This window comes from Eriocheir sinensis, chromosome 20 (assembly GCF_024679095.1).
Source record: "Eriocheir sinensis breed Jianghai 21 chromosome 20, ASM2467909v1, whole genome shotgun sequence".
Lineage (NCBI taxonomy): Eukaryota > Metazoa > Arthropoda > Malacostraca > Decapoda > Varunidae > Eriocheir > Eriocheir sinensis.
The window spans coordinates 19,706,211-19,734,033 of record NC_066528.1 but is presented as its reverse complement, the minus strand read 5'-3'; the positions used below and the strand labels follow the sequence as shown (position 1 = coordinate 19,734,033).

Sequence of the window (27,823 nt, the reverse complement as noted above, 5' to 3'; positions counted from 1 at the left end):
AGGCCAGGGGGGCGTCCTGACCGATCAACAACTCCACGGAGAGGTGCTCGGCACGTTTATGCATGGATGCCAAGTCCTTAAGATGTTCCCAGAGAGCAGCCATGGCAGGGTCCGCCTTGGCCTCCGTCAAGCCGTCAGGAAACGAGTCTACAACGAGGACCCCCGTCAGTCTGACCGGTGTTGGCCTCCTCCCGAACAAACCGGTGACCACAAGTTCGACACTAGGGGCTGTTTGGACTTCTTGTTGTAGAAGAGTGGAAAGCACAATCGTTTCTCTTCCCTCTCGTACTCCCAATCTGTCAACAATACGCCTCACACAGAATGAGCGGGGACTCCCCGAGTCCAGCAGTGCACAAGTCTCCACCCCCGTTGCCGTCACCCCAGCAGTCAATACCACCGGCACTATAGGTAACACGTTTCCTGTCGTCGGTGCCGTGGTGTGAGCGACGTAGCCTTCCTGGTCTAGTCAATTCCCGCTTGCCGCAGAGACCTCAGCCGACACGCGTTGCCCTGGTGTCGCACCTCCCCTTCGCGGTCTAGCTTCCGCTGCGGTTTCGTGAAGCCACTTGGAATGTCGGCCCCGACAGTTCTCTATCTCACAAAGCTGTGCTCTGCAATCCCTCACCAGATGAGAGTCTCGAAGGCACAGAAAGCACTTACCCTGCGCCCTCACAACCCTCTTACGGTGCTCGACAGGTATCAGCCGGAAAATCGTACACGAGGAGAGTGCATGAATGTCACCACATAAGCGACATCCGTCGTTGCCGAACCTGCCTCCTTCCATCCTCCCCCGGGTTCTACCTTGTGTTACAAAGACTGGCACTTTGGCTTCCCGCCTTGCCCCGTAGGCTTTCCCTTGCTTGTCGGCGGCCTCCTTGCCGTTGTCAGTCTCCCCCCCACTTAGTTTCCGTAACTCGGCGCCGTGTCTTTCCGTCAAAAGGAGGTTGTTTTCAACTCTCTTAGTCTCCTTCTTCATGAAGTGTAAAACGTCCGTAATCCGTTGGGGCCGGCTGCCCCTCTTCCCTGTCCATCGAGAATTCCAACGGGTCTGCATCGCCCTATCCAGCCGAAGGAGAATGTCTCTGATAGTGGGTGTATTGTCGATATCCGAAAGCTGACCAATGTTTTCCGCAAAGGAGATGTATGACGTCAGTTGGGAACACATTTGGGAGAGGGCCTGATAGTCGTTCTCAGAAATCGTTGGTCCTCTAATCAATCTCTCCCTCGCATGATGCATATAAACTCTCTCATCGCCGAATCGTTCGTCCAAGATCTTCAAGGCCGAAGCGAGGCCCTGTTCCGACGACAGCGCCATGCAATGCGCTATGAGTGGCCGTACCTCCCAGGCGCAGTTGGTGTACAGCTGGTTGAGTTTATGCATGTCTGACGTCGATGTCTCGAGGACGAATTCCTGGAACTGCCTCTTGAACGCCCAGTAGTCCTCAACACTGCCCGCATAGAGAGTGGGAAGCTTCGCCTGCATCATGCGCACTGTTTCAAGTAGAGTTCCACCCGCTCCGGTTTTGTCCCTTCTTTTCTTACGTCGTTTGGTCTGGGGGCTCTGGGACTTACCCCGACGTCTCTTCCCGCGTCTTTCCGCATCACTCGTGGATCTGGACCTAGATCCTACCCCGTCGGACACACGACGGGCCTCGCGACGGGTCCTTTGGCTTCCCAGGCCCCTGGTTTTGGCGCACCAGGTGCCTCCCTCCTCGTCATCGGAGGTTGTACCTCCTCCCTCTACGTCGTTGCGGGTTCGTGGGCCTCCTCGGTCCGCCCCGATGAAGACCCTGCTTTGCGCGCCTCCCGTGGGTTGGTTGCAACGCGCCCAAAGTCGCGTCCGTGTATCTTTCCTCTTTCGAGGACCCTGCATATTCTCCGTCTGTGTTGATAGGTCGGACAACGCTCCCATTGTCGCGTCCCGTGTATTTTTCCTCTTTCGAGGACCATGATTATTCTCCGTCTGTGTTGGTAGGTTGTACAACGCGCCAAATGTCGCGTCCCGTGTTTATTTCCTCTTTCGAGTACCATGCATATTCTCCGTCTGGTTTGGTAGGTTGCAACGCGCCCAATGTCGCGTCCGTGTTTATTTCCTCATTCGAGGACCCTGCATATTCTCCGTCTGGTTTGGTAATGTGCATAACGCGTCCACTGTCGCGTCCGTGTTTATTTCCTCATTCGAGGACCCTGCATATTCTCCGTCTGGTGTGGTCGTGTGCATCACGCGCCCACTGGCGCCTCCCGAGTTTATTTCCACATTCGAGGACCCTGCATATTCTCCGGCTGTCTCTTGATGTGTTGTGGCGGTACGGTCCACCCTTATGAAACGTTCCTCTCATCCATCGGTTCAACCGGTCGTCTATCATCGTTGCGACTAAGCGTGCCAACTCCCTCCAGGCACAGAGTCAGCGGCGGGCATAACTCCCCTGCAAGGGGTGTTCGCGGCAGGTTCGGTGGCGGGTTCGGTTGGCTTAGGCCCGGAGGTGTCGTCCGTCACGTGCAGAGGGCCGAGGGCTCGCGGCTTCCCAGTAACACCGGTGTCAAGGGAGCACCGCTAGATTCATCATCGCGAGCGCCGAACGCCGGGTGCGCGTCGCTAGAGGCGTTAGACTCCTCTCCTTCCCCGTTGGAAAGTGGGCTGGATGCCCCGTCTGTCTTACCTTGTGACATCACTGCGGGCGTATGACGGTCGATGTCGTTTTCGTGTTCTTGACGTCTTACTTCCGTCTTGCACAGGCGGCGTGCGTTGGGGGTTCACTCCCCTCTCCCCCCTTTTTCAACACACGACCCCGAACACCAAACACTCGACGTCACTTCCGTAGGTTTTTTACCATACCCACACAGAACCGCTTCCACAACACCACACGAATACGTCAGTGCCCGTCACACGAACCAGTCAGTGACACTCCCGTAGGTTTTTTTACACCCTCACAGAACCGCTACCACTACACACGAAACCGTCAGTGCCCGCCACACGAAACAATCAGTGACACTCCCGTAGGTTTTTCCATACCCACACAGAACCGCTACTACTACACACGAAACCGTCAGTGCCCACCACACGAAACAGTCAGTGACACTTCCGTAGATTTTACCATACCCACACCGACGCCGAACCGACGGGCAACCTGGGTCGTGTAGTCCTTCCTCGAGCCCTTCCGTTCCCTCAGCGTCCGGCGCCCTCGTACCGCTGTCCTGTTGCAACTCACTCAATCCATCCCATTTGGCGGCATCACAAACCCAGTGTGTTTGACTGTAAGCGCGGTGACCAGCGCTTGTTGAGTGAGTGCCAAGGATGACTGAAACCGCTGTGTCGAACTCACGTCACGGTTTATTGTACAGTGGTCAAACCTGCAAGCCGATATCATGAAACATTACAATGTGAGGTACACTACACCTTATCTCTACATTTTCCGGGATGGGGCAAATCCCTACAGTCCGACATATGAACATGAATGTAAACTTTATCCTTATTATTCCGTGGCAGGACAACCCGTACCACTCGTCGTTAACATGAATGTACTTGTACACTTGTGGGAGGCAGAATAACCTTAGACGTTAAGGAAACGTATTACAATATTGTGGAATCAGGAGATACTTAGACGCTAGACGATAACAGAGAAAGAGATACGTACACAATGCGGGGTTAGTCAGATTACTCCTTCCAGTTCCATCAACGCCGTGTTAACGGTATGAACGCCAGCCTGCTACTACCTTGTCCTCCGTTCAGCCCGCCATCGGGATGACGGTTCCCTGTTGACACTCAAGCCTCGAGTAATGGCCTACGCCTCCACCACATTAACCCCGTAACCCCACGTTACCCTACATTAATCCTAGGAGGCATTACCCTTTGACCCTAGTAGGTCCAATATATGGGCGAAGACGGTCCTGATAAGCGCGTCGACGCGTAAACATACACCACTGACCTTTAACCCTTTCCGCGGCGCCGCGTACACCGGCGGCACCGCGGCTACAGCCTCTCTACTTTTATTTCCTGTTTCTCAGCAGTAGACTTCTCTCTCGTGTGTGCTGTGTGTTGTGTGCTGTGTGTGTGTGTGTGTGTGTGTGTGTGTGTGTGTGTGTGTGTGCTTGCTTTGAGAAACTTGAGTCTGTCAGGTTGAAGGCTGTTGCGGTCTGTCTCTGCCTTTGTCTATGTCTGTCTCTGTCGTTTGATGCTGTCTCTCTGTCGCTGTCTGTGTCTCTGTCTCTCTGTCTGTCTCTGTCTTTATCTCTCTCTCACTCCCTCTCTCTCCCCATTACAATACTTTTATCTATCTTTCTATCTTATCTCCTTTATCTTAGTATCGTTTATTTTATCCCATTTATATATCTCATCTTTTTTATTTCTTATTATTTCTCACTATTTCTCATTCTCAATACTTCCTCTATCTCATCATTCTCTCTATCGCATTATTTTTTCTATCCTTCCTGTCTTGTATTGGTCACGTCAGCGCCAGGTTCTCACACATCAAAGTATTATTAGTCTCGTTGCCACACGTTCGATTTTCAAGGGAGAGGATGGAGTTGGATTCTATGCCTCAAAGGACCTTGGAATCGGAAGCTGTCTGGAGCCCGCTAAAGCTGTTGCTATCCTTTATTGGGTCTGAATGTCTGGATCGAGCGTTGTAGGGTTTCTTCCTGCCAACTCCGAGGGTCCGGACTGACTTCGTGACCCCAAAGACTTGATATAGCGAAGGAGAAATGTGTTTACTTATTATAAAATCGACAGCTAAATAGAATGTGGATACCTAATGATTGTGATAATACTAATACCAAAACTAATACTAATACCAATACCATTACTAATACCAATACCTATACCAATACCGATAGCAATACCAATACTAATACTAATTATAATCCTAATACCAATATCAATACTAATACCAATACCAAAACTAATACCAATACCTATACCAATACCAATACTAATACCAATACTAATACCAATACCAAAACTAATACCAATACTAATACTAATACAAATACCAATACTAATACCAATACCAAAACTAATACTAATACCAATACCAATACCAATACTAATGCCAATACCAATACTAATACTAATACCAATACTAATATCAGAACCAATACTAATACCAATACCAATACTAATACTAATTCTAATACCAATACCAATACTAATAATGATAATAGTAAGAGGAAGAAGAAGAAGAAGAAGAAGAAGAAGAAGAAGAAGGAGGAAAAGAAGAAGAAAAAGAAGAACAAGAAACAGAATATATAAAAAAAAAACGATAAAGAAGAAAATGAAGATAAAGAACAAGAAGAACTAGATGACGAAGAAAAAGAATAAAACAAAAAAAAACAAGAAAAAAAACAAGAAAAAAGCAAAAACAATAAAGAATAAAAAGCATTAGAAAGGTCGGAGTAATGGTATCAAGAGGCAATTAATTAAAACTCGGATCGACGTTTAAGTTTCACACCCTCGCCCACTCGTTCATTAATCCTTCGTGACCTCATTCTCGGGGCGACAATCCGTTCGTCTCTTATTCACTAACCAAACACCACCACCACCACCACCACTACTGCAATGACCTTCTCTCTCTCTCTCTCTCTCTCTCTCTCTCTCTCTCTCTCTCTCTGCTTATCTATCTATATTTTTCTTCCTATTTCTGCCTCTGTCTCTTTTTGTCTCTGTTTCTGCCTTTCTCTGTCGATTTCTGTCTCTCCCCCCGTCTCTCTCTCTCTCTCTCTCTCTCTCTCTCTCTCTCTCTCTCTCTCTCTCTCTACCTGCCTATCTATCTATATTTTTCTTTCTGTCTCTGTTTCAGCCTTCTCTGTCGATTTCTGTCTCTCCCCCTCTCTCTCTCTCTCTCTCTCTCTCTCAACAAAACTGACGAAGAGCAATTTTTCAAGGCAATGAATAACCCAAAGCCACTGCAGCCAAGCGTCGTGAGTTATGCATTCCCCCCTTCCCTCCCCCTCCTCCTCCACCTCCTCCTCCTCCACAACCTCCTCCACCTCCTCCACCTCCTCCTCCTCCTCCTGCCCCCTCATGACCGCCCGGTGCACAGGATCGGGCATATGAATAATTAACACAAACGAATTACGAGAGATCGGCTGCGTTGTGGTCCGGCTATTAGGCAGAATCGCGCGAGGGTCGGGAGAGTTAGGCAGTGGCGAGGTGCGTGTGGGGGGGGGGGAGAGGGGGAGGGGGGGGGGAAGGAGAGCGAGTGTTACCAGCTAAAAGTATCATGTGTATGGGGGGGGGGAGAGGGGGAGGGGGAAGGAGAGCGAGTGTTACCAGGGAAAAGTATCACCCTCAAACGCTATATGATATGTCGAATGCTTTATGTTGATTTGTTAAGTGAAATCGCAAAAACTATGTAGCACACGCTTTCTCTGTATCTTTAAATTGCTAATGTGTTACCAAGTGTCACCAGCTAAACGTATTACCCTCCTACGCTATTCCTTTATGATATGTCGAATGCGTTATGCTGATTTGTTTAGTAAAATCGCAAAAACTAACACACTTTTTCTGTATCATTGATTTGCTAACATGTTTTGCCGATTCGTGTAATGAAATAGCAAAAAGTAACACGATACCCTTTCTCTTTTGATTGACATATGTTTTACTTACTGTTTTAGTGAAGTAGCTCATTTTACAACGCTTTGATCAGGTTTTATAGTGAAATATCCCTTCTTACTGTTTCAATCAAGTTTAATAATGAAATCAGTCTTTTTGCAATGTTCTCTCGTGACTAAACTGGATCTCAGCGCATAAATATATCACAAAGTTGCTAGGGATACGAGTTTGCTACTTCTCAATTCAGTATTAGCTTCAGTCATCCCTACAATTCGTCATAACCTTCACTCCATATAGCAAGAGGCAGTCATCAACCCCCAGACGTGTTCCTGCGCTTGTGTTCCCCCGCCCAACACCCCCCGGGCAGACAGACTTCCGGGTGAGCAGCGAGCATGAGCGAACTACTGACGGCCGGCGCTCAATGAGGCATTCACGATGTTAAAGAGTCTTTGCTCCGGCCGCTAATGACTTCCTCTGAACGTGAATGAAACGAGAACTAACGCGGCTACTTACACGTATAGAGATAGATGAATGGATAGATAGATAGATAGATACATAGATAGGGAGTTAGATGGACAGATAGATATATAGACAGACAGACAGACACACCCTCACACACACCCGCCCACACACACACACACACACACACACACACACACATACGCACACACATAAAGGCTGGAGCAATTACACACTTAAAACACATTGCAATTACGAATGCAAAACACTTCCCAATCTTTCATTTGCAAATTACAAGTAAAAACACGATTAATCATATTAGTTTTATTACGTCTCTCTCTCTCTCTCTCTCTCTCTCTCTCTCTCTCTCTCTCTCTCTCTCTCTCTCTCTCTCTCTCTCTCTCTCTCTCTCTCTCTCTCTCTCTCTCTCTCTCTCTCTCTCTCTCAATCTATCTATCTCTTCCCCTTTCGACCTCTTTACTCTCTTTACCTTCCTTCCTCCTCTTCCCATCTTCCTCCTCCTCCTCCTCCTCTTCCTCCTCCTCCAAATGACCCCAACAGAACACAACTTCATGACCCGCGCGGAATATTTTCTAGGTCAATTTAAACTTTACTGAGCTATAATTCTTTCCGCAGTCCCTTCTTCTTCTTCTTCTTCTTCCTCCTCCTCCTCCTCCCTCCTCCTCCTCTTTCTGCACTGTGATTTCCTCATCCTCCCTTCCTCTGCCCTTTTCCCTCGTCCTTCTCCTCCTCCTCCTCCAGTTCTCAAACCTGCTTTTCATCCTTCCTTCCTTCCTTTCTTTCTTTCTTTCTAATCGTCTGTCTCTTTCTTTCTTCTCTTCTATCTTTTTCTCTATTCCCTGTTTCCTATTATTCGTCCACTTGTCTCCCTTCCTTCCTTTTCTTTCCCTTCTTCTTCCTTCGTCTCCTTCTTCCAATTCCTTCTTCCCTCTTTTCCTTACTACCTCCTTTCTCGTACCCCGTTCCTTCCCTCTCTTCCTTCCCTTCTTTTCAATAATCACTTCCTCCCCTTCCTTTCCTTCCCTCTCTTCCTTACAACCTCCTTTCTCCTACCCCGTTCCTTCCCCTCGTCTTCGCTACCCTCTCCCTTCCCTCCCTCTCCTTCCTTCCCCCTTCCTCACACCGCCCCAGCAAGGTCGGCATCGGTTCGCTTGAGTCTAAATTATTCATCTTCGGTCCGTCACTCAGTCCTCGAACGCTTATTATTTAATGACTCGCGTTTAGCCCGAGGTTAATGGCACCCTCGAGGCTTGGGGTCTACATGAGGCACGGCGCGGGGCAGGAGACGGAAGGAAGGGGAAGGAGAAATTAGGTTAGGTTAGGTTAGGTTAGGTTAGGTGAGGAGTAGGGAAAGAGAGAGAATGATAGGAAGGCAAGTGAAGGAGAAGGAAAGAAAAGGGATGATTGGATGGAGAGAGGAAGGAAAGAAAAGGATTGATAGGAAGGCAAGTGAAGGAGAGGGAAAGAAAAAGGATGATTGGAAGGGGAGAGGAAGGAAGAGGAAGGAGAAGAAAGAGAGGGGAGGAGGAAAGGAAAGGAAAAGAACAGAAGTGGTTAGTTAAGAAGAGAAGAGGGAAGAAGAGGAGGAGGAGAAGAAAAGGAAGGAGAGGAGGAGGAGTTTAGTCACTGGAGGGAGAGAGGAGGGAGAAAAGGAAGGAAAAGGAAGGAAAATAAAGAGAGAGAAAATTAATGACACAGGAGGAAAGGAAAGGGAAGGAAAAGAACAGAAGCGGTTAGTTACGAAGAAGAGAAACTGGAAAAAGAGGAGGAGGAGAAGAAAAGGAAGGAAAGGAGGGAGAGTTAAGTTACTGGAGGGAGAAAGGAGGGAAAAGAGGAAGGAAAAGGAAGGAAAATGTGTGTTTCTCTCTACATTTTTTTGTGGATTTCATTAACCTGGTTTCAGTGTGTGCTTAAAGATGTATGGAGAGATGTTATTTACTGGTTTTCTTCTTGTTTTCTTTGTTTTCATGGGAAGAAAGGAGAGAAAGCATTAGTGAGTGAGTGAGTGAGTGAGTGTGAGTGCGTTTGAGTGGGTGTGAGTGAGTGTGCGTGAGTGAGTGAGTCTCGGCTTAAATCTACTCATGAATTCGTAAACAGCTTTTCGTGTTTGAATATATATTTCCTTTTCTTCTTTATATTCTCTGCTCTTGTTTTCGCTCCTTTCCAAATGGTTTCATGTTTGACACGATTCAGTATTTCTTATTCAGAGTGAGTCGAGTGTTCTTCCCTCCCTACCTCTCTCCCTTCCTCCCACTCTCTCCCTTCCTTCCTCTCCCTCCCTCCCTCCGTTCGTCCAATGTTCCTGCGCTTCTAAACCCTTTGCATCCCCTTAGAAAAAGACACAGCGAATTTTTTTGTTTTTGAGGGATGTTTTTAATTGAATTCCGCCTCTGCTCTCCTTGCTGGGTACATTCTGGGTTCTGTGAATGTTTTGTGCAGCCGTTCTATCTTTTTGTGACTTCCTAACTTTATTTTTTTTCTCGTTTCCTCTTTTCCTTTCCATCTCTATCATCCTTATTCTCCTCCGTTTCCTTCCTTCTGTTCCTCTTTCCTTATCCAGTCTTCCTATCTTCATTTATCTTTCTTTCTTATTTACTCTATCTATCCCCTTTTTCTCCTCTTCCTTATCTTCATTTCCCCTATCTTATTTTTTTTTCTATCTTCATCTTCCTTCTTCTCCCTTTCTTCAGTTCCCTTATCTCTCCCCTCTTCGTTATCGTCTGGTCTAATTTTCCTTTGCTTTTCTCCTCTCTCTCTCTCTCTCTCTCTCTCTCTCTCTCTCTCTCTCTCTCTCTCTCTCTCAATCACAATAACAAGCAATGAAGTAGGCGTCACCCTAATACTTCGAACAGTCGTATTTTAAAGCGTTTCAAATCCCTTGCTCGTGGCTTAAGCGGCATTCAAAGGGACGCATAAAGAATTGAGTCGCGTTATTGGTTTGTTGTAGTTTGAAGGATTATTTGGAGGGGGGGGGTGAATTTTTTTTTTTTTTTTTGTCCTTTTTGGTATTGATGTGGTATTGTGTTATGCGTTTTGTACGTTGGGTGTTGGTGTGTTTTGTCTTTTTTTTCGAATTCTGTTTGTGTTTGGCGAAGGTCACGTCTCGCTTTGGTGGTTCGATGTGGTGTGTTGCTTATTTTATTTAGTAACGTCATTCTTCTTCTTCTTCTTCTTCTTCTTTTTCTTCTTCTTTCTCTTCTTTTTCATCTTCATCATCATCTCATTCTTCTTTTTCTTCTTCTTCTTCTTCTTCTTTTTCTTCTTCTTCTTCTATTTCTTCTTTTATTTCCTCTTCATCTTCATCTTCATCTTCTTCTTCTTCTACTTCCTCCTCCTCCTCCTCCTCTTCGTTTTCCGGTACTGCTTGACTCTTTGCCTCTTAATTATTCGAACTAGGCTTCTCGTAAGTCTGTGTATTCAACAAGCACATCAGTTCAAGCCTTAGTTTTTGAGACCTTTTCGGTATTTTGTTTATCTATTATTTTTCAGCATTATTCGAACTCAGATGCTCGTCAATCAGTGTATTCAGCAATTATAAATATTCAAGCCTTAGTTTTAGAGACCTTTTCGCTATTTTGTTACTTTATTTACTTCACCAACCATGACAACGACCCACATTCAAGCCTTACCTAACAAACTCGTAACCTAACATCCCGTGAAAACCAGCAAATACCTAAGTCTGTTCCGGCCTTAGCATCACCGAGCTCCCTAAGTTGCTATGTTACTTTATACATTCAGAAATCATGAAGACTAACTATATTTTAAGCACTGTATAATCGTTCCAACTTCCTCGTGAATCCACAAAACCAGCAAATTAAATCTATTCAAGCATTTATGTTGGCGACTTTTTGTGTGATTTGGTTATTATATCTACCTTTGAAACCATAGACTGAAGGGTTAACCTACCTCCTTCTTTATCTTCCTTTCTTCTTTATCTTCCTTCCTTACCTCCTTTTCCCAACCTATCTTCAGCCTCTCTTCCCTTAGCTTCTCCTCCTCTTCCTTCCTTCCTCCCCATCAGTCAGTGTAGCAAGCAAGTCTGTCTACTCCACTCTCCACCTCTTGAAATCATAGCAACAACCCGGGCTGAAGCGTTACCAAACATCCCCGTAATCTCCGTGAGCCCCGCCAGAGCAAAGTCCGTTCTGGCCTACGCTATGTTACTTTCTACACTCAGATACCATGAGGACTGACTATATATAAGCATTGTGTAATCGCCCTAACATGCTCGTAAACCCGTAAGCCCTGCCAGTACTTAGTCTGTTCCGGCCGAAGCATCAGCAAGTTCCTGCACTTCGCTTCCCTCATCAGCGGCGGCCGTCAGCGAAGTCCCGCGGCGAGGAGTTAATCAAGGGTACAGCGATGAGCACACAAGAGAACGTGCGAGGAAGAGGAGGAGACGGAGAAGGAGAAGGAGGACGAATGATGGAAAATTGAAATACCGGAACTGTGAAGAGGAGAGGAGAAGAGAAAGGGAATGGAATAAGGGAACAAGGAGGAGGAGGAGAAGAAGAAGTAGGAAGAATGATGGGAAAAGTGAAATACCAGAACTGTGAAGAGGAGAAGAGAAGAAGGGAAGAAGGGAACAAGGAGAAGGAGGAGGAGGAGGAGAAGGAGGAGATAGAACAAAGGTGAAAAGGCGAATGAGAGAACAGATGAAATAGGTGAAGAGTAGAGGAGGAGGAAGGGAAAGGAAGGGAAGGGAAGAAGGAAACAGGAGAGAGAAGAAAGCTAAGATGAGGAGGATTAATGTGGAGGAAGGAAGGAAGGAAGAGGAGGAAAAGCTAAGGGAAGGAGGCTGATGATAGGTCGGAAAAAGGAAGTTAGGAAAGGAAGATAAAGGAGAAAGGAAGATAAGGAAGCAGGTTAAGAGAAATGAGAAGAGGGAGAAGGAGGAGGAGGAAGAAGGGAGAAATGAGAGAAGAAAAAGAAGGAAAGGGAAGAGAAGGTAGGAAGGAAGAGGAAGTTAGGAAAGGAAGATAAAGAAGGAGAATAAAATAAATGCGAAGAGAGGAAGAAGAAAGAAGAGGGGAGAAATGATAGAAGGAGAGAGAGAGAGAGAGAGAGAAGGGAAGACGTTTACTAGAGATAGATACAATGCTCTCTCTACCTTTGTCCGTATTCAAAATTATCCTCAAGACCTCTTCCATAACAACCCTATATATATAACAACCTATACGCAGCCTCTCTATATAACAACCCATCCATCCATCTATCCATCTATCTACCACAGCCGTCAAAGTTATCGGAAGTTGCGGTGGCGGCGGCGAAGTCAATCCTTAAGTCCATGTAACATTTCAACTCTCGGCTTCGGCTCCATCGTGAATTAATCATCTACCGGAGAGTACGTGTCGGCGGCAGATGGTGGTGGGCGGAGGACAGTAAGGCAACCAGGTGAGAGGCAGTTAGAGACCTTGAATGATAGATAGATAGATAGATAGATAGAGATTGTTTGGACCATAATGCAACGCTACCAGGTGAGAGACAGTTTGAGACTTTGAAAGATAGATAGAGATAGATAGATAGATAGAGAGAGAGAGAGAGATTGTTTAATTTATAGATGGTGGGAAGAGAACCTTATGGAACGCTACCGGGAGAGAGAGAGAGAGACGGAGTTAGAGAGTTAGATAAATAAATAGATAGAAAGATAGAAAGATAGTCAAGGGAAGATAGTTATAATTTTCCATATTCTAGTTCTTTTATTTGTATTGGAAGTGACTCAGAAATTAAGAAAAAACAAAACTAAGAGCAATAGACTGAAATAGAGAGAAATATATAAAGATTGAGATACAGGCATAGACAGACAGACAGATAGATAGATAGATAGAAAGAGAGACAGATAGAGATAGATAAAAGGAGAGATAGAGAGAGAAGGAGAGTCCTATACACTCCCTTCCCAAGCCAGTATAGAGGGAGAGATAGAGAGAGGGAGAGTCCTATACACTCCCTTCCCAAGCCAGTATAGAGGGAGAGATAGAGAGAGGGAGAATCCTATACACTCCCTTCCCAAGCCAGTAATTATGTGGCAAACTAACCCGTAATTACACAGTAGTTATGATTAATACACATGTCACTCTCTAAACCCTCCCTCCTTCCCTTACGCAACTCCTTGTCTTCAGTAATTATCAACTAATATCAAGAACCAAAGTTGTCATCAGTCTTGTCTTCTCCTAAACCGCAAAGACATTAACCGAACCGACTTTCACCTGTGTCTTATTGTGGAACATCTAAACTTATTTATTTTTGGTATGTTACGCTATGTCATCTCTTGTTACATTACTGCATATCTTATCTTTCTTTGTTGCATTATATAATCTTTTATCTATGGTATGTCTAAAACTTCTATCTCTGTCTTATTCTGCTACATCTGAACTTAAAACATCTACTAATCCCTCATTCTTGCTAATTTTTCCTGTCTTTTTAAACTTACTAACTCTCGTATGTGTCTTATTCTGCTACGTCTGAGCTTAAAACCTCTACTAATCCCTCATTCTTGCTAATTTTTCCTGTCTTTTTAAACTTACTAACTCTCGTATGTGTCTTATTCTGCTACGTCTGAGCTTAAAACCTCTACTAATCCCTCATTCTTGCTAATTTTCGCTGTTTTTTTTAACCTAACTAACTCTCGTAGGCGTGTTATTATGCTACATCTGAACTTGAAACGTCTACTAATCCCTCATTCTTGCTAATTTTTCCTGTATTTTTAAACTTACTAACTCTCGTACGTGTGTTATTATGCTACATCTGAACTTAAAACCTCTACTAATCCCTCATTCTTGCTAATTTTCGCTGTTTTTTTAAGATTTACTAACTCTCGTATGTGTGTTATTATGCTACATCTGAACTTAAAACCTCTACTAATCTCTCATTCTTGCTAATTTTCGCTGTTTTTTTTAACCTAACTAACTCTCGTAGGCGTGTTATTATGCTACATCTGAACTTAAAACCTCTACTAATCCCTCATTCTTGCTAATTTTCGCTGTTTTTTTTAACCTTACTAACTCTCGTACGTGTGTTATTCTGCTACATCTAAACTTTAAACCTCTACTAATCCCTCATTCTTGCTAATTTTCGCTGTTTTTTTTTAACATTACTAACTCTCGTAGGTGTGTTATTATGCTACATCTGAACTTAAAACCTCTACTAATCCCTCATTCTTGCTAATTTTTCCTGTCTTTTTAAACTTACTAACTCTCGTACGTGTCTTATTCTGCTACGTCTGAGCTTAAAACCTCTACTAATCCCTCATTCTTGCTAATTTTTCCTGTCTTTTTAAACTTACTAACTCTCGTATGTGTCGTATTCTGCTACGTCTGAACTTGAAACCTCTACTAATCCCTCATTCTTGCTAATTTTCGCTGTTTTTTTTAACCTTACTAACTCTCGTATGTGTCGTATTCTGCTACGTCTGAGCTTAAAACATCTACTAATCCCTCATTCTTGCTAATTTTTCCTGTCTTTTTAAACTTACTAACTCTCGTACGTGTCTTATTCTGCTACGTCTGAACTTAAAACATCTACTAATCCCTCCTTCTTGCTAATTTTCGCTATCTTTTTAAACTTACTAACTCTCGTACGTGTGTTATTATGCTACATCTGAACTTAAAACCTCTTGCTAATTTTTCCTGTCTTTTTAAACTTACTAACTCTCGTACGTGTCTCATTCTGCTACGTCTGAACTTATGGCATCTACAAAACATTGATTCTTGCGCTATTTTCACTGACATTTACCTAACCAAGTTTTATCTGTGGTCTATTCTCTTGGATCTCAAACTCCAGGTATCAGTAAATTATTCATATTTGTCCTTTATACTTAAAACTCACTGCCATTTACTCTCCAAGCTGTCGTGTTTTCTTACATCTCAGGTTAGACCATCGATATAACATTCACTCTTGCACTATACTCCTTAATCTGACGGTCATCTACTATTCCAGCTGTCTACTACTGAACTTTAACTATCCCCACAAAAATAACTTATTCTCTTTCTTTATTCTGTTATATCTCTGCATTATCTTCAAGTCAATCTTTTTATTATTTTATTCCATGAGATTTTAACATTATCTGCCTTCTGTAGCATCTTTTTTTACATAGCGTTGATTTTCTTTTTTTAATCTCTTTCGTCTATCCAGTGTCAATCTTTTTATTTATTTTATTTCATCAGATTTTAACATTAGCTTCCTTCTGCATCGTCTTTGTCTACAGAACATTGATTCTCTTTCTTCAAACTCTTTCGTCTCGTGTTCCTTTAGATCTCAACCTTAACTATCAACAAACACAACATTTATTATCTTTCTTCATTCCCTTAATCTCCTAGTCAACCTTTTTATCTGATCATTTTATACTAAACATTTATATTTCCCTGTCTCTCGATCTTCACAACGTCATTCATTCTCCTCTTCCTCCTTCTCCTCTTCGTCCTATCATTAAAGTACATCTGTATCTACCAACTGCATATTAACTATTGATATTTTCCATTTAGTCTTCAAACATCAGCTTCACAACATCCTTCGTCTGTTCGTCCCATAGACCTGTTTGTATCTTGCTCGACTATACAATATCTACTCAACAGAAGCTGCCTCCTCCTCGTCTTTTAATAATTACACTTAAATGTCTTTTTTCCAGAGGTACTACGATTCATAAGTTCATAAAGAGACCAGACTGTAGTTAGGCCGACTCTATAGACATATCCACCCAAGAGAAGCTGCCTCCTCCTCGTCTTATATAAATGCACTTAACCGTCCTTGTTTCTCAGAAGTACAACGACGCATAAGTTCACAAGAGTCCTCCAACGTGCGTCGCTGCTCGAGTTAATGTACCGACCTCCTCTGTCTCTTTGTAGCGCCAGGCATTAATAATAGTGTACGTTATTTGCACAGAGGTTAGACAAGACGAGTCTCCATAAATAAAAAATGTGTGTGTGTGTGTGTGTGTGTGTGTGTGTGTGTGTGTGTGTGTGTGTGTGTGTGTGCGCCGGGAACAGTTTAAAAATAGGAGGTGGAGCATCAGTTTGAATTACGAAAGTTAACCAGAAATTTGCTCCTCGGTGGAAATGTTCTCGTGAGTGAGTTTGTCTTTGTTGAGATTGTGTTGGAGTGATCTAATAGGTATGTGTTTTTCTGTGTGTGTGTGTTTGTGTGTGTGTGTGTGTGTGCGTGTAGGTGTGTTATAACGAATTTTGCTTCACTCTGAATGTACGTTAATTTATCTTTGTTACGCTTGTTCGCTAACGTGACACTGAAATATACGCACTTCAGTCTAACGCAAGGCCGGGGAGATTTTTTTTATATATTTATACATTATTTCTGCTCTCTCTCCCGCGCTTCCAGATTCATCATGTAGGTTTTGAGTTTACGCAGGAACTTAATTTGCAACTCGTGTCATGTAATAGACTCAACGACATTTAAAAGTCAGGAGTGTGATGAGTGTTTGTGTTTTGTCGTGTTTGGAAGTTTATCTCATGTTTTGTTTTGTCGTGTTGGAAAGTTTCTCTGTTTTGTTTTGATTTTTCTTACTTTTTGTTGTTTTGTAGTTTTTTTCATAATCTTTTTTCTTCATCCTCTTCTTTTCCTTATTCGTCTTCTTTCTTTTTTTTTTTAATCTTTGTTCTTCTATGTTTTTCTCTTTTAATTCTTCTTGTTTTTTTTTCTCTTTTTATCTCTTCTTTTTCTTCCTCTTCCTCTTCGCTTTCTTCTTTCTTCTTCTTTTTGTTCTTTTAATCTTTGTTCTTTAATATATTTTTTCTCATCTAATTCTTCTTTTTCTTCTCTTTTTCTTCATCGTCTTCTTTTGTTCTTCTTTTTGTTCCTTCTCTCTTTGTTCTTCTATATATTCTTTATCTTCTAGTTTCTTTATATTAATTTTTTACTTAATGTTCTTCTTGTATTCTCGTTATTCTTGTTATTTTTCTTCTTGCTTCTTGTCTTCTTTTCATCATTATTGTCCCAAGTTAAAAGTAGCCGGTTATTATGTACGATCCACACACAACCACACCCACACCCACACCCACACACCCACACACACACATCCCCTCTCCCCCTCCCTCCTACACCCACACACACGTAATACTAAAGATGAATGACGCCAAAACTAATGGAGGGAAAAATTGATATGAAAAAATGGTAAGTCTTTTGTTCATCGCTTAGACAACCGGCACAGCGACTCTCTCACGTCAATAACACAAAGGGAGAGAAATTTTCCACAGGCTCGGGAACTTTTAATACAGAGAGATTATGAGGATTTTACTGTTTCTCTGTGTCTCTCTGTGTGTGTCTGTCTCTGTGTGTTGTATTTTTTATCGTCTCTCTTTGCTTGTTTTTATTCTCTCTCTCTCTCTCTCTCTCTCTCTCTCTCTCTCTCTCTCTCTCTCTCTCTCTCTCTCTCTCTCTCTCTCTCTCTCTCTCTCTCTCTCTCTCTCTCTCTCTCTCTCTCTCTCTCTCTCTCTCTCTCTCTTTTTTTCTTTTTCTATTGCTATTCTTACTCTTTCTCTCTTTCTATCTATCTCTCGTTCTCTTTATTTCCGTCTTTTATATATTTACTATTTTTTCTTTTCTTTCCCTTTTCCCTCCTTCTTTAACTTCTTCCTTCCTTTCTCTTGTTTTCCCACTTAATTCCACTCTTCTCTCCCACTAGTGTCTCTTCTCCTTCTTCTTCTTCTCCTTTCCTCTTTATCTCTGTTTTCTATCCTCTTTGTTCCCTCTTTTCTCTGTTTCTTTCTCCTTCTCTCGTCTTTTTTATTGCGATTTTGCTTTTTTCTTCCTTTTCTCCTACTTTGTGCTCGTTTTTTCTATCATCTTTCTCTTTTTCTTTTTATTACTACTATTAAAACTACTAATACTCCTCTCTCTGTCTCTCTCTATGTCTCTGTCTCGATCTCTCTATCTATCTATCTATGTATCTCTATCTCTCCTTATATATCTATCTATATATATTTCTTTTTCTTACTACTATTGTTAAAACTACTACTAATGCTCTCTCTGTCTCTCTCCATGTTTCTGTCTCGATCTCTCTCTCTATCTTAGTATCTATCTATCTATCTATTTCTCCCTGCGTTTCTATTCCTATTCCCCCGTGACGCACTAAGCAGATTTGCTCCCCACACACAAAACTGCCAATGATGGTGTGATAACTGCTTTCCGCTTTCCATGCAAGAGAGATGAAGATCCGACTCGCTGTTATGCCGCTGCGGAGAACCAACACAAAACGAAGTAGCATTAACGTAAAAAAGTAGCGAGTATCAATGTGTGTGTGTGTGTGTGTGTGTGTGTGTGTGTGTGTGTGTGTGTGTGTGTGTGTGTGTGTGTGTGTGTGTGTGTGTGTGTGTGTGTGTGTTTAAATATATATCTGCCTGTTTGAATGAATATCTATCTGTCTCTCAATCTGTTTGTCTGTCTGTCTGTCTGTCTGTCTGTCTGTCTGTCTGCCTATCTGTCTGTCTGTATGTATATATGTCTATGGGTGTGTCTGTGCGTGTGTGTATCTGAATGTATGCCTGTCGGTCTGTCTTTGTGTCTGTACATCTATATGTCTGTCTGTCTGTTTGTCTGTATGTATGTATGTAGGTATAGTATTTACATTCAAAATTAACCTTCACATATTTTCCCTCGCCCGACAAGACACATTAACATTCACGTGACACTCTGCACTTTTTTTTTAGCCCTCGTCCATGCATTATATCATTAGCGAGGTGGTGGTAGTGGTGGTGGTGGTGGTAGTGGTGGTGATGGTGGTGGTGGTGGTGGTGATTGTATAAGGACACAAGAACGTAGTGGTGGTGATGGTGTTGAGAGAAGCATTAGTGGTGATGGTGGTGGTGGTGGTGGTGATGATGATGGTGGTTGTATTCCAAGTCTTGCTCGCCTACACACTTTTTCTGTCTCTCCACTTTTTAATTTTCAGCTAAAAACTCGCATATTTTCACCTTTCATGTTTTGTTTTATTTTTCCTCTAAGCAGAAACGAGAGAAAGAGAGAGAGAGAGAGGGGGACATAAAACACCTCATTCTTCGGTAGTGGAATAATACGAACGAGTTTTTCTTTCTAATTCAAACAGAAAAGAAGTATAAAAAAAACTTGCATCCTCGTCATCTCTCTCAGTATAAGGCATTCAGGTCATCAGTAAAGACTTCCCCCCGTCCGTCATTTGATTGTCTATGAGGAACACTTCTCTAGCTCAATATCACACACAGACCCACATTGCCAACAGAAAAGAGGTATAAAGAAACTTTCAACCTCGTCATCTCTCTCAGTATAAGGCATTCAGGTCATCAGTAAAGACTCCCCGCCGTCCGTCATATGATTGTCTATGAGGAACGATTCTCTAGCTCAATATCACACACAGACCCACATGGCAAACAGAAAAGAGGTATAAAGAAACTTGCATCCTCGTCATCTCTCTCAGTATAAGGCATCCAGGTCATCAGTAAAGACTTCCCGCCGTCCGTTATTTGATTGTCTATGAGGAACACTTCTCTAGCTCAATATCACACAAAGGCCCACATTGCCAACAGAAAAGAGGTATAAAGAAGCTTGCAACCTCGTCATCTCTCTCAGTATAAAGCATCCAGGTCATCAGTAAAGAATCCCCGCCGTCCGTCATTTGATTGTCTATGAGGAACACTTCTCTAGCTCAATATCACACACAGACCCACATTGCCAACAGAAAAGAGGTATAAAGAAACTTGCATCCTCGTCATCTCTCTCAGTATAAGGCATCCAGCAAGTCCTCAATCATCCAGTACTCACCGATGACCTTGAGGTTGACCCGCACGTTCCTGGTGGGCGAGGACTTGAAATCCACTCTGCAGCGGTACTCGTCCTCGTCGCTGGCCGTGACGGGGTGCAGCACGAGGCCAGGCTGGGGCGAGGTGAGGTCGAAGTAGGCCCGTCGCTGAAGCGTGTCCTCGTCCGCCCAGTGTTGCGCTCGCTGCACGGGGCCATTGCGACCGTCGATGCTGCGGGGAGAGAGGATAATAGAGGTTCGTAAAAGGCTAGTGAATGAAGGTTGTTGCACAGAGTGGTATGGAAAGGAGTTTGGGATTAAAAAGGAGCTGAGCCGATAGAGAACATAGGAGATGGAAGGGTTGTTATGTGAATGAATGTGGTTGCATTGAGTGGTAGGGAAAGGAGTTTGGAATTAAAAAGGGGTTATGCCGATAGAGAGATAGAGAATAGATGAATGTAGATAGAGAGTACATGAATGAAGATAGAGTACATGAATGAAGATAGAGAGTACATGAATGAAGATAGATAATAGAATATAGATGAATGAAGATATAGAGTACATGAATGAAGACAGAGAATAGATAAGGAAGGGAGACCGACCTACCAACTAAATTTACCAACAGAGTGGTGAATGAGAGGAACAGGCTTGGCACCCATGCTGTGAGTGCCAATACTATAGACCTATTGGCGTGTTGCAGTCTCCTTATGCTCTTATGTTTTTATGATACAACGGAAGATGTATGGAAAAGGGAAGAGGAGGAGAAAGGGTTGAGTGTAGCAAACTTGCAGCATTGGAGAAGATCGGAAGAGATGAAAAAAGAAGAGAAGTAAATGAGAAGAACTTATGCTTTAATGTTCTTATGAGAGAGGAAAATGTATAGAAAAGGGAACAAGAGGAGAAAGGGTTGAATGTAGGAAACTTGCAGCATTGGAGAAGAAGAGCGGAAGAGATGAAAAGAGAAGAGAATTAAATGAGAAGAAATGATTTAGATAGGGACAAAGATCTCAAATAAACGACCAAGAACGGGAGAGCTCATATTAAGAGCGTTCAAATCTTACACGAAGGAAGAGAAACTCGAACGCTATGCAAAGAAACAAACACACCCAACCCGTGAAAGGCAAAGCTAAGAGTTTATAGTCAATGTGCTTCGCGAGTTTCACAGTTTATGGATCGCAAACTTCGTGTCCTTCCAAAGTTCTGAGACGAAGATTAAAGAGAGAGAGGGAGAGAGAGTGAAGGGAATATTGATTAAAGGGACATGAAGTTATTGGTATTAGTATTGGTATTTGTATTAGTGTGGTATTAGTATCCGTATTGCTATTGGTATTAGTATTAGTATTGGTATTAGTATTAGTATTGGTATTAGTATTAACATTTGTATTAGTATTAGTATTCGTATCGGTATTAGTATTGGTATTAGTATTAGTTAGTAGTAGTAGTAGTAGTAGTATTGGTAATAGTAGTAGTAGATATAAAAACGATACATTTAGAAAGGGAGAATATTTATAATTTAATCTGGAAATGAAAGAAATTAAAAAGACAAAATCAAGGTCGACAGAGGTTAAAAAAAAGGGAAATAAGGAAGAGAGAGAGAGAGAGAGAGAGAGAGAGAGAGAGAGAGAGTTTATAGACGGAGAGCAGGGATGAAAGGAAGGGATATACAGAATTAGATAAAGAAAAGAATAATAAAGAGACAGACGACTAAAGACAAGTGGAAATAAGTTGCTGGGAAAGCTGTGTGGCCGGGCCGTCCCGTGAGAGCCACTCACTGTTGCTTCATCTCAACAGTTGTGTTAATACACGATGTAGCTTAAAGATGTCAGCTGGTGAACTGTTTCTTGCTAAGTAAAGTCATCCAGTCATTCATCCAGGCAATAATCCAATCAATCATCCAATCAATCGTCCAAGCAACCAGTCAGTCACAGAAGGAAAACAATAATCAGAAGAAAGAGGGAAGCGGATGCTGCGCCGCGAGCCGTAGCGAGGATTTCCTTGGATGTGTGCGCGCGTTCCCGCGGCGCCTCGGCCTTCCGTCCCTGAACCGTGTGAACGCGGCGATCGGCGACTTTTCGGTATTTGTGATTAATTTCATAATCCAGTCTGGTAGTTTTGTAAAGCGAGATCCTGCATCTTCCCACCTCGCCTCGGCGGGGTGCGAAGCGCCAGCGAGCCCAAGGTCTCCCTGGCGAGCATGGCAGGAATGGAGGGCTCCCGGCAGGGCGCCTCGGCGTCCCCGGGGCCCCCACGGAGGTGCCGGAGGTCTGCCGGCTACAAGCCCGGGCAGGTGCGGCTGGTTAGCCGTGGTAGGCAATTCACCTACAAGAGCAAACTCCGAACAACAAACCGGGCAGGTGGGGCTCGTTAGCCGTGGTAGGCAATTCACCTAGGAGAGCAAACTCCGAACAACAAACCCGGGCAGGTGAGGCTCGTTAGCCGTGGCAGGCAGTTCACCTAGGAGAGCAAACTCCGAACAACAAACCCGGGCAGGTGGGGCTCGTTAGCCGTGGTAGGCAGTTCACCTAGGAGAGCAAACTCCGAACAACAAACCCGGGCAGGTGGGGCTCGTTAGCCGTGGTAGGCAGTTCACCTAGGAGAGCAAACTCCGAACAACAAACCCGGGCAGGTGGGGCTCGTTAGCCGTGGTAGGCAATTCACCTAGGAGAGCAAACTCCGAACAACAAACCCGGGCAGGTGAGGCTCGTTAGCCGTGGTAGGCAATTCACCTAGGAGAGCAAACGAACAATAAACCCGGGCAGGTGGAGCTCGTTAGCCGTGGTAGGCAGTTCACCTAGGAGAGCAAACTCCGAACAATAAACCCGGGCAGGTGGAGCTCGTTAGCCGTGGTAGGCAATTCACCTAGGAGAGCAAACTCCGAACAACAAACCCGGGCAGGTGGAGCTCGTTAGCCGTGGTAGGCAGTTCACCTAGGAGAGCAAACTCCAAACAATAAACCCGGGCAGGTGGAGCTCGTTAGCCGTGGTAGGCAGTCTGCCTAGGAGAGCAAACTCCAAACAACAAACCCGGGCAGGTGGAGCTCGTTAGCCGTGGTAGGCAGTTCACCTAGGAGAGCAAACCTGAACAACAAACCCGGGCAGGTGGAGCTCGTTAGCCGTGGTAGGCAGTTCACCTAGGAGAGCAAACTCCGAACAATAAACCCGGGCAGGTGGAGCTCGTTAGCCGTGGTAGGCAGTTCACCTAGGAGAGCAAACTCCGAACAATAAACCCGGGCAGGTGGAGCTCGTTAGCCGTGGTAGGCAGTCTGCCTAGGAGAGCAAACTCCGAACAACAAACCCGGGCAGGTGGAGCTCGTTAGCCATGGTAGGCAGTTCACCTAGGAGAGCAAACTCCGAACAACAAACCCGGGCAGGTGGAGCTCGTTAGCCATGGTAGGCAGTTCACCTAGGAGAGCAAACTCCGAACAACAAACCCGGGCAGGTGGAGCTCGTTAGCCGTGGTAGGCAGTTCACCTAGGAGAGCAAACTCCGAACAATAAACCCGGGCAGGTGGAGCTCGTTAGCCGTGGTAGGCAGTTCACCTAGGAGAGCAAACTCCGAACAACAAACCCGGGCAGGTGGAGCTCGTCAGATGTCGTAGACATCCACGTGATGGGAACACCAAAATGAAAATGAAAATGAAAAAGAACACCAGAATGAAGAAAATGTAGAAACGAAACATCAAGAAAACTAAATATGAAACAGATCATCCACCTTTCGGCCCTAACTAACATCACCAAAATTATGGGTGGGTCTTTTCTGGGGAGAAAAAGGCTCATCCAGACCACAGAACATCAAACAGGGATGACACAGAAAAGATAAAAGACCAACATCAAGAAAAGAAGAAAAAAACATCATCCACCTTTCGGCCCTAACTAACATCACCAAAATTATGGGTGGGTCTTTTCTGGGGAGAAAAAGGCTCAGCCAGACCAAAGAACATCAAACAGGGATGACACAGAAAAGATAGAAGACCAACATCAAGAAGAAAAAAACATCATCCACCTTTCGGACCCAAGTAACATCACAAAATTATGGGTGGGTCTTTTCTGGGGAGAAAAAGGCTCAGCCAGACCAAAGAACATCAGAACGGATGACACAGAAAAGATAAAAGACCAACATCAAGAAAAGAAGAAAAAAACATCATCCACCTTTCGGCCACAAGTAACATCACAAGATTATGGGTGGGTCTCTTCTGGGAGGAAAGCGGCTCACCCAGACCAACGAACATCAACAAAAGGATGATATAGAAAACAACAGGAGCAAGAAAGTGAACAGAATAACATCGAAAATGAAAACAAAACATCAAGGAAAGAAAAACATCATCCACCTTTCGGCCCTCAGCAACATCACCAAAATTATGGGTGGGTCTCTTCTGGGAGGAAAGCGGCTCACCCAGACCAACGAACATCAACACAAGGATGACAGGAAAAGAAACAAAAGGAAAAGAAAAAGAAGAGAAAGAAAAGAAAGAGAAAAACACCAATAGAAAATAAAATGAAAGAAAGAAAAGGAAAAATATCGTCAAAAGAAAGAACAAGAAAAAAGAATAACACTAAAAGAAAAGAAAGAAAAAAAAAAGAAAAAAAGAAAAAAAATAATAATAAATAAATAAATAATACAATATACAATAAAATTAACTAACTATCTAGCTAACTGAATCTTTAACTACTTAATAAACAACGTATCTAACAACCCAACTAACTAACTAACTAACCAGCGAACCATCTAACTAACTAACTACTTAACTACAATATATATACTATTACCACAATACGTATATAACTGCCTAACATTTTTTGTAGGGAATATTATGTAGATTATTTTATATATCGACACATTATCCCCTAAAGTGAGTCCTAAGAGAGATAATTACAAAAAAAATGTCTTTCCTTGATTTTTTTCCTTAGTCAACCCCCTCTCGACTGGCCTAGTAAAAAGAAAACGGGAAGTAAACTAAAAGAAAAGAAGGGAACAGGAATCTCGTTTTCTATGCACCGGTCCATTTACGCCTAAAGAAAATGGTTAAGTTTTGGCATTCATTATACACACTTTTCTCGTAGACTTTTTGCCCCCTGAGATCATTACCGCCGAGAGAGAGAGAGAGAGAGAGAGAGCGTGGTTAAGTTAGTTAGCTAAATATATTGTTCTGTGTGACTGCATAAGAACGTAAGGAGTCTGCGGGAGGCCGGTTGGACTGTGCAAGACTAACCCAAAACCAGAATGAAGAGGAGAACGAAGCAGAAAAGAAGAAGCAGAAATAGTGGAAGAACAAGAACAAGAGGAACAAGAAGAAGAACAAGAAGCAAAAATAAACTGTAACCAAAAAACAGAATGAAGGAGAAGACGAAGCAAAAGAAGAAGAAGAAGAAGAAGAAATAGAAGATGAAGAAGAAGCAGAAACAGACGGAGAACAAGAATAAAGAGAACCAGAAATGAACAAAAGCCAGACATAACAATATCCCAAAAACCAGACCACATAGAATTAATCAGAAGTGCTTACGTGTTTGAATGTTCTTATATACTTTGAAAGAAAACAAAGAACAAAGTAAGAATTAACAGTAACTCAAATCCAGACAACACTCCATTAACCTCAAGAGTTCACGCCAGACAACCCAACTCAACCCAATCCACCAAAAATCCACCCACCCACTCTTAACCTCTCCTTGTAATGTCACCCCGCGGACTCACTCAAGACTTTCCAGCGGCGCCTCTCAAACCCACGTATCCACCTGACACCTCGCCACTTACACCCACCTGTCTGCCTGCTCTTCCACCTGTGTCGTGAGTGTCCCCCCTTAAGTCGCTACACCTACTGAGACTTTGCAGGTGTTAGTTTAAGTGTGTGAGGGCTTGTGTGTGAGTGTGTTTATTGGGATGGTAAGGTGGAGGTGGGAGATGGTGGTGCAGGAAGGAAGGAGGGATGGAGGAAGGAAGAGAGGGGGAGAGGGAGAAGAGGAAAAGAAATGGTATTGAAGGAAGGAGGGATGGAGGGAAGGAGGTAGGGAGAGTGAAAAGAATAAGGGAGATGGTTTTGAAAGAGAGAGGGAGGAATGGAAGGAAGGGAAAGGGAGCGGAGGAAGGGAGATGGTATTAGAGAAAGGAAGGAGAGAAGGAGGGACAGAGGAAGTTGGAGGAAGAAAGGGAGAAGAAGGGGGAGAATGGAGATAGTGTTAAATAAAGGAGGGAAGGAGGGAGGAAAAGAGAAGGAGAAAGGGAGAAGGAGAGGTAGAAAAGAGATTACATTGAAGGAAGGAGGCAGGAAAGGAGAGAAAGAGGGAAGAAGGAAGGGAGAGAAAGGAAGGGAAGGATAAGTCTCTGGCACTCTTTATATTTCTCTGTATCTCTTTCTTTATCTGTTTTCTTTATCTGTTCTACCATTCTTCCCGTCTATATATATTTATCCAAGATCTGCTCCCTAACCCTTCTCTCTCCTTTCCCCCCACTTCCCTTTCCTTTCTCTCTCTCTCTCTCTCTCTTGCTCATCCCCCTCCCCTCTTGCTCTCCCCGTCTCCAGGTCATGTTTTACAGCGGCAGGTGAGAAGACTGTCCTTAAGGCCAGATGTTCGCCGCGCTGTGTGACTCACGGGAGCACTGGCTGCTGGCGGGAGACGCTGCGCCGAAGGTTATGAGGCGACAAGAGACGGTGAGTGAAGGAGAGCTTGCCACCGTGACATGAGAGAGAGAGAGGCTGAGGGGGAGGCAACGGGGGTGGAAGGCGGAATGTTCTTGCGGAAGGGAATTGCCTGAGGGGAGACGGACCGCGGAATACGTTGAAAGAAAAGTAAGGTGAGAAATGTGAGACGCGAGAGATGAAATGTTTTGTGAGGAGGAGGCGCAGAAATGGAAGGAGAGAAGATGTGGTTTGGGTAAGGAAGGACAGATTTGGGGAAGGATTTTAGACGGAGGAGGAGGAGGATATAAGGAGACTACGAGAGGCTAGACGGCTTACACATGGCGGCTCCTGTAGGATTTGAGGATAAGGAGGAGGATGAGGAGGAGGAGGATGAAGATATAGTGAAGGAAGGAAGGAAGGAAGGAAGGAAGAGATGGTGAATAACAACTAAAAGAGGAATAAAGAGAGACTAAAAATAGGTTATGATAGTGACAATTAAGATGAAAAAGAGGAAAATGGAGGATGAAAACGAAGATACAGTGAAGGAAGGAAGGAAGGAAGGAAGGAAGGAAGGAGGAAAGAAATAGTGAATAGAAATTAATAAAGGGATAAAGAGAAATTGATAAAGAGATTGCGATAGTGAAAAATACGATAAAAAAGGACCAAAATAACCAAAGAACAAGAAATGAATGAAAAAAATTATGCATGTGATTTCTGAAGACTACAAAATAACAGGAAAAATCACAGAGAAACAGAAATGAATATGATGGAAAAAGAGGAAAGAAATAAAGAACGAGGAGCAAATCAAAAGAATATAAGTTTGTGATTTCTGAAGACTTTACGAAATAACAGGAAAAAATCAGAGAGAAACAGAGATGAATAATATGATGAAAAAGAGGAAAGAAATAGAGAACAAGAATTAAATGGAAAAAAAAATATATGTTTGTGATTTCTGAAGACTTTGCAAAATAATAGAAAAAAAAAACAGGAATATAATACGTTCTTGTTGAAGGAGTTTACGAAATGGAGGAACAGGAACATGGAAAAAGAAAACGAAGGAAACAAATAACGAAAAAAATAACCGCAAGAAAAAATATATTGTAAAGAAAGAGAAGAAACGCAAGAACGAGGAAGGAAGGAACGACACTGCACTACAGTTTTGCCGAAGAAGAATTTGAGGAGAAACAGGGCACCCCAAAATTTTAAGTGGAGGAGAAGAAAGAAGAAAAAAATATATATGCAGCGGAAGATGAGAGAAAAGAGAGAAAAAAGAATATGGTGTGAGAAAGAGCGAGTGTCTGTAAGTGGCGAAGGAAGAAAAAACAAATGACGGTCGTATTTTGGGCAAGGAGAGCGAGAAATCGGAACCTCTTTGAAAATAGCACCCCCAAAAAAGTGTGAAGTAAATCCTTTTGAAAACCTGGAGAAAGGAACAAGATGAAAAGACTAACAAAAAAAGAAGT

At 43.4% G+C, this 27,823-nt stretch overlaps 1 protein-coding gene and 3 long non-coding RNA genes across 105 annotated transcripts in view; 2 read left to right on the top strand and 2 right to left on the bottom strand.

Moving 5' to 3' along the window:
* Positions 1–27,823, bottom strand: part of LOC127001340 (nephrin-like) — a 190,202-nt gene that overhangs the window by 59,114 nt on the left and 103,265 nt on the right. For all 4 annotated transcript variants that reach the window (XM_050865835.1, XM_050865834.1, XM_050865832.1 and 1 more), the window contains exon 4: positions 19,772–19,980. In XM_050865835.1, the coding sequence (XP_050721792.1) occupies positions 19,772–19,980 (209 nt within the window). The remainder of the gene's footprint in view (positions 1–19,771; positions 19,981–27,823) is intronic.
* LOC127001347 (uncharacterized) lies at positions 19,109–19,854 on the top strand. Its single transcript, XR_007755144.1, has 3 exons — positions 19,109–19,239; positions 19,544–19,593; positions 19,746–19,854. It is a non-coding gene; the product is annotated as an uncharacterized LOC127001347 (long non-coding RNA).
* On the top strand, positions 21,460–23,323 carry LOC127001344 (uncharacterized). 50 transcript variants are annotated; one of them, XR_007755119.1, is made up of 6 exons: positions 21,463–22,170; positions 22,239–22,374; positions 22,508–22,643; positions 22,712–22,779; positions 22,983–23,050; positions 23,187–23,323. It is a non-coding gene; the product is annotated as an uncharacterized LOC127001344 (long non-coding RNA). The 50 variants fall into 50 exon arrangements; XR_007755132.1 differs by lacking the exons at positions 22,712–22,779; positions 22,983–23,050 and adding an exon at positions 22,847–22,982 and having other exon boundaries at positions 21,460–22,102; positions 22,307–22,442; positions 22,576–22,711; positions 23,187–23,316; XR_007755135.1 differs by lacking the exons at positions 22,712–22,779; positions 22,983–23,050 and adding an exon at positions 22,847–22,982 and having other exon boundaries at positions 21,460–22,102; positions 22,576–22,711; positions 23,187–23,316.
* On the bottom strand, positions 22,356–24,327 carry LOC127001341 (uncharacterized). Of its 50 annotated transcripts, none has more exons than XR_007755052.1 (6): positions 23,750–24,327; positions 23,219–23,606; positions 22,879–23,014; positions 22,676–22,743; positions 22,540–22,607; positions 22,381–22,406 (listed from the first exon to the last, which is right to left on the bottom strand). It is a non-coding gene; the product is annotated as an uncharacterized LOC127001341 (long non-coding RNA). The 50 variants fall into 50 exon arrangements; XR_007755057.1 differs by lacking the exon at positions 22,381–22,406 and adding exons at positions 22,460–22,474; positions 23,083–23,150 and having other exon boundaries at positions 22,540–22,743; positions 22,879–22,946; XR_007755072.1 differs by lacking the exons at positions 22,381–22,406; positions 22,676–22,743 and adding exons at positions 22,460–22,474; positions 23,083–23,150 and having other exon boundaries at positions 22,879–22,946.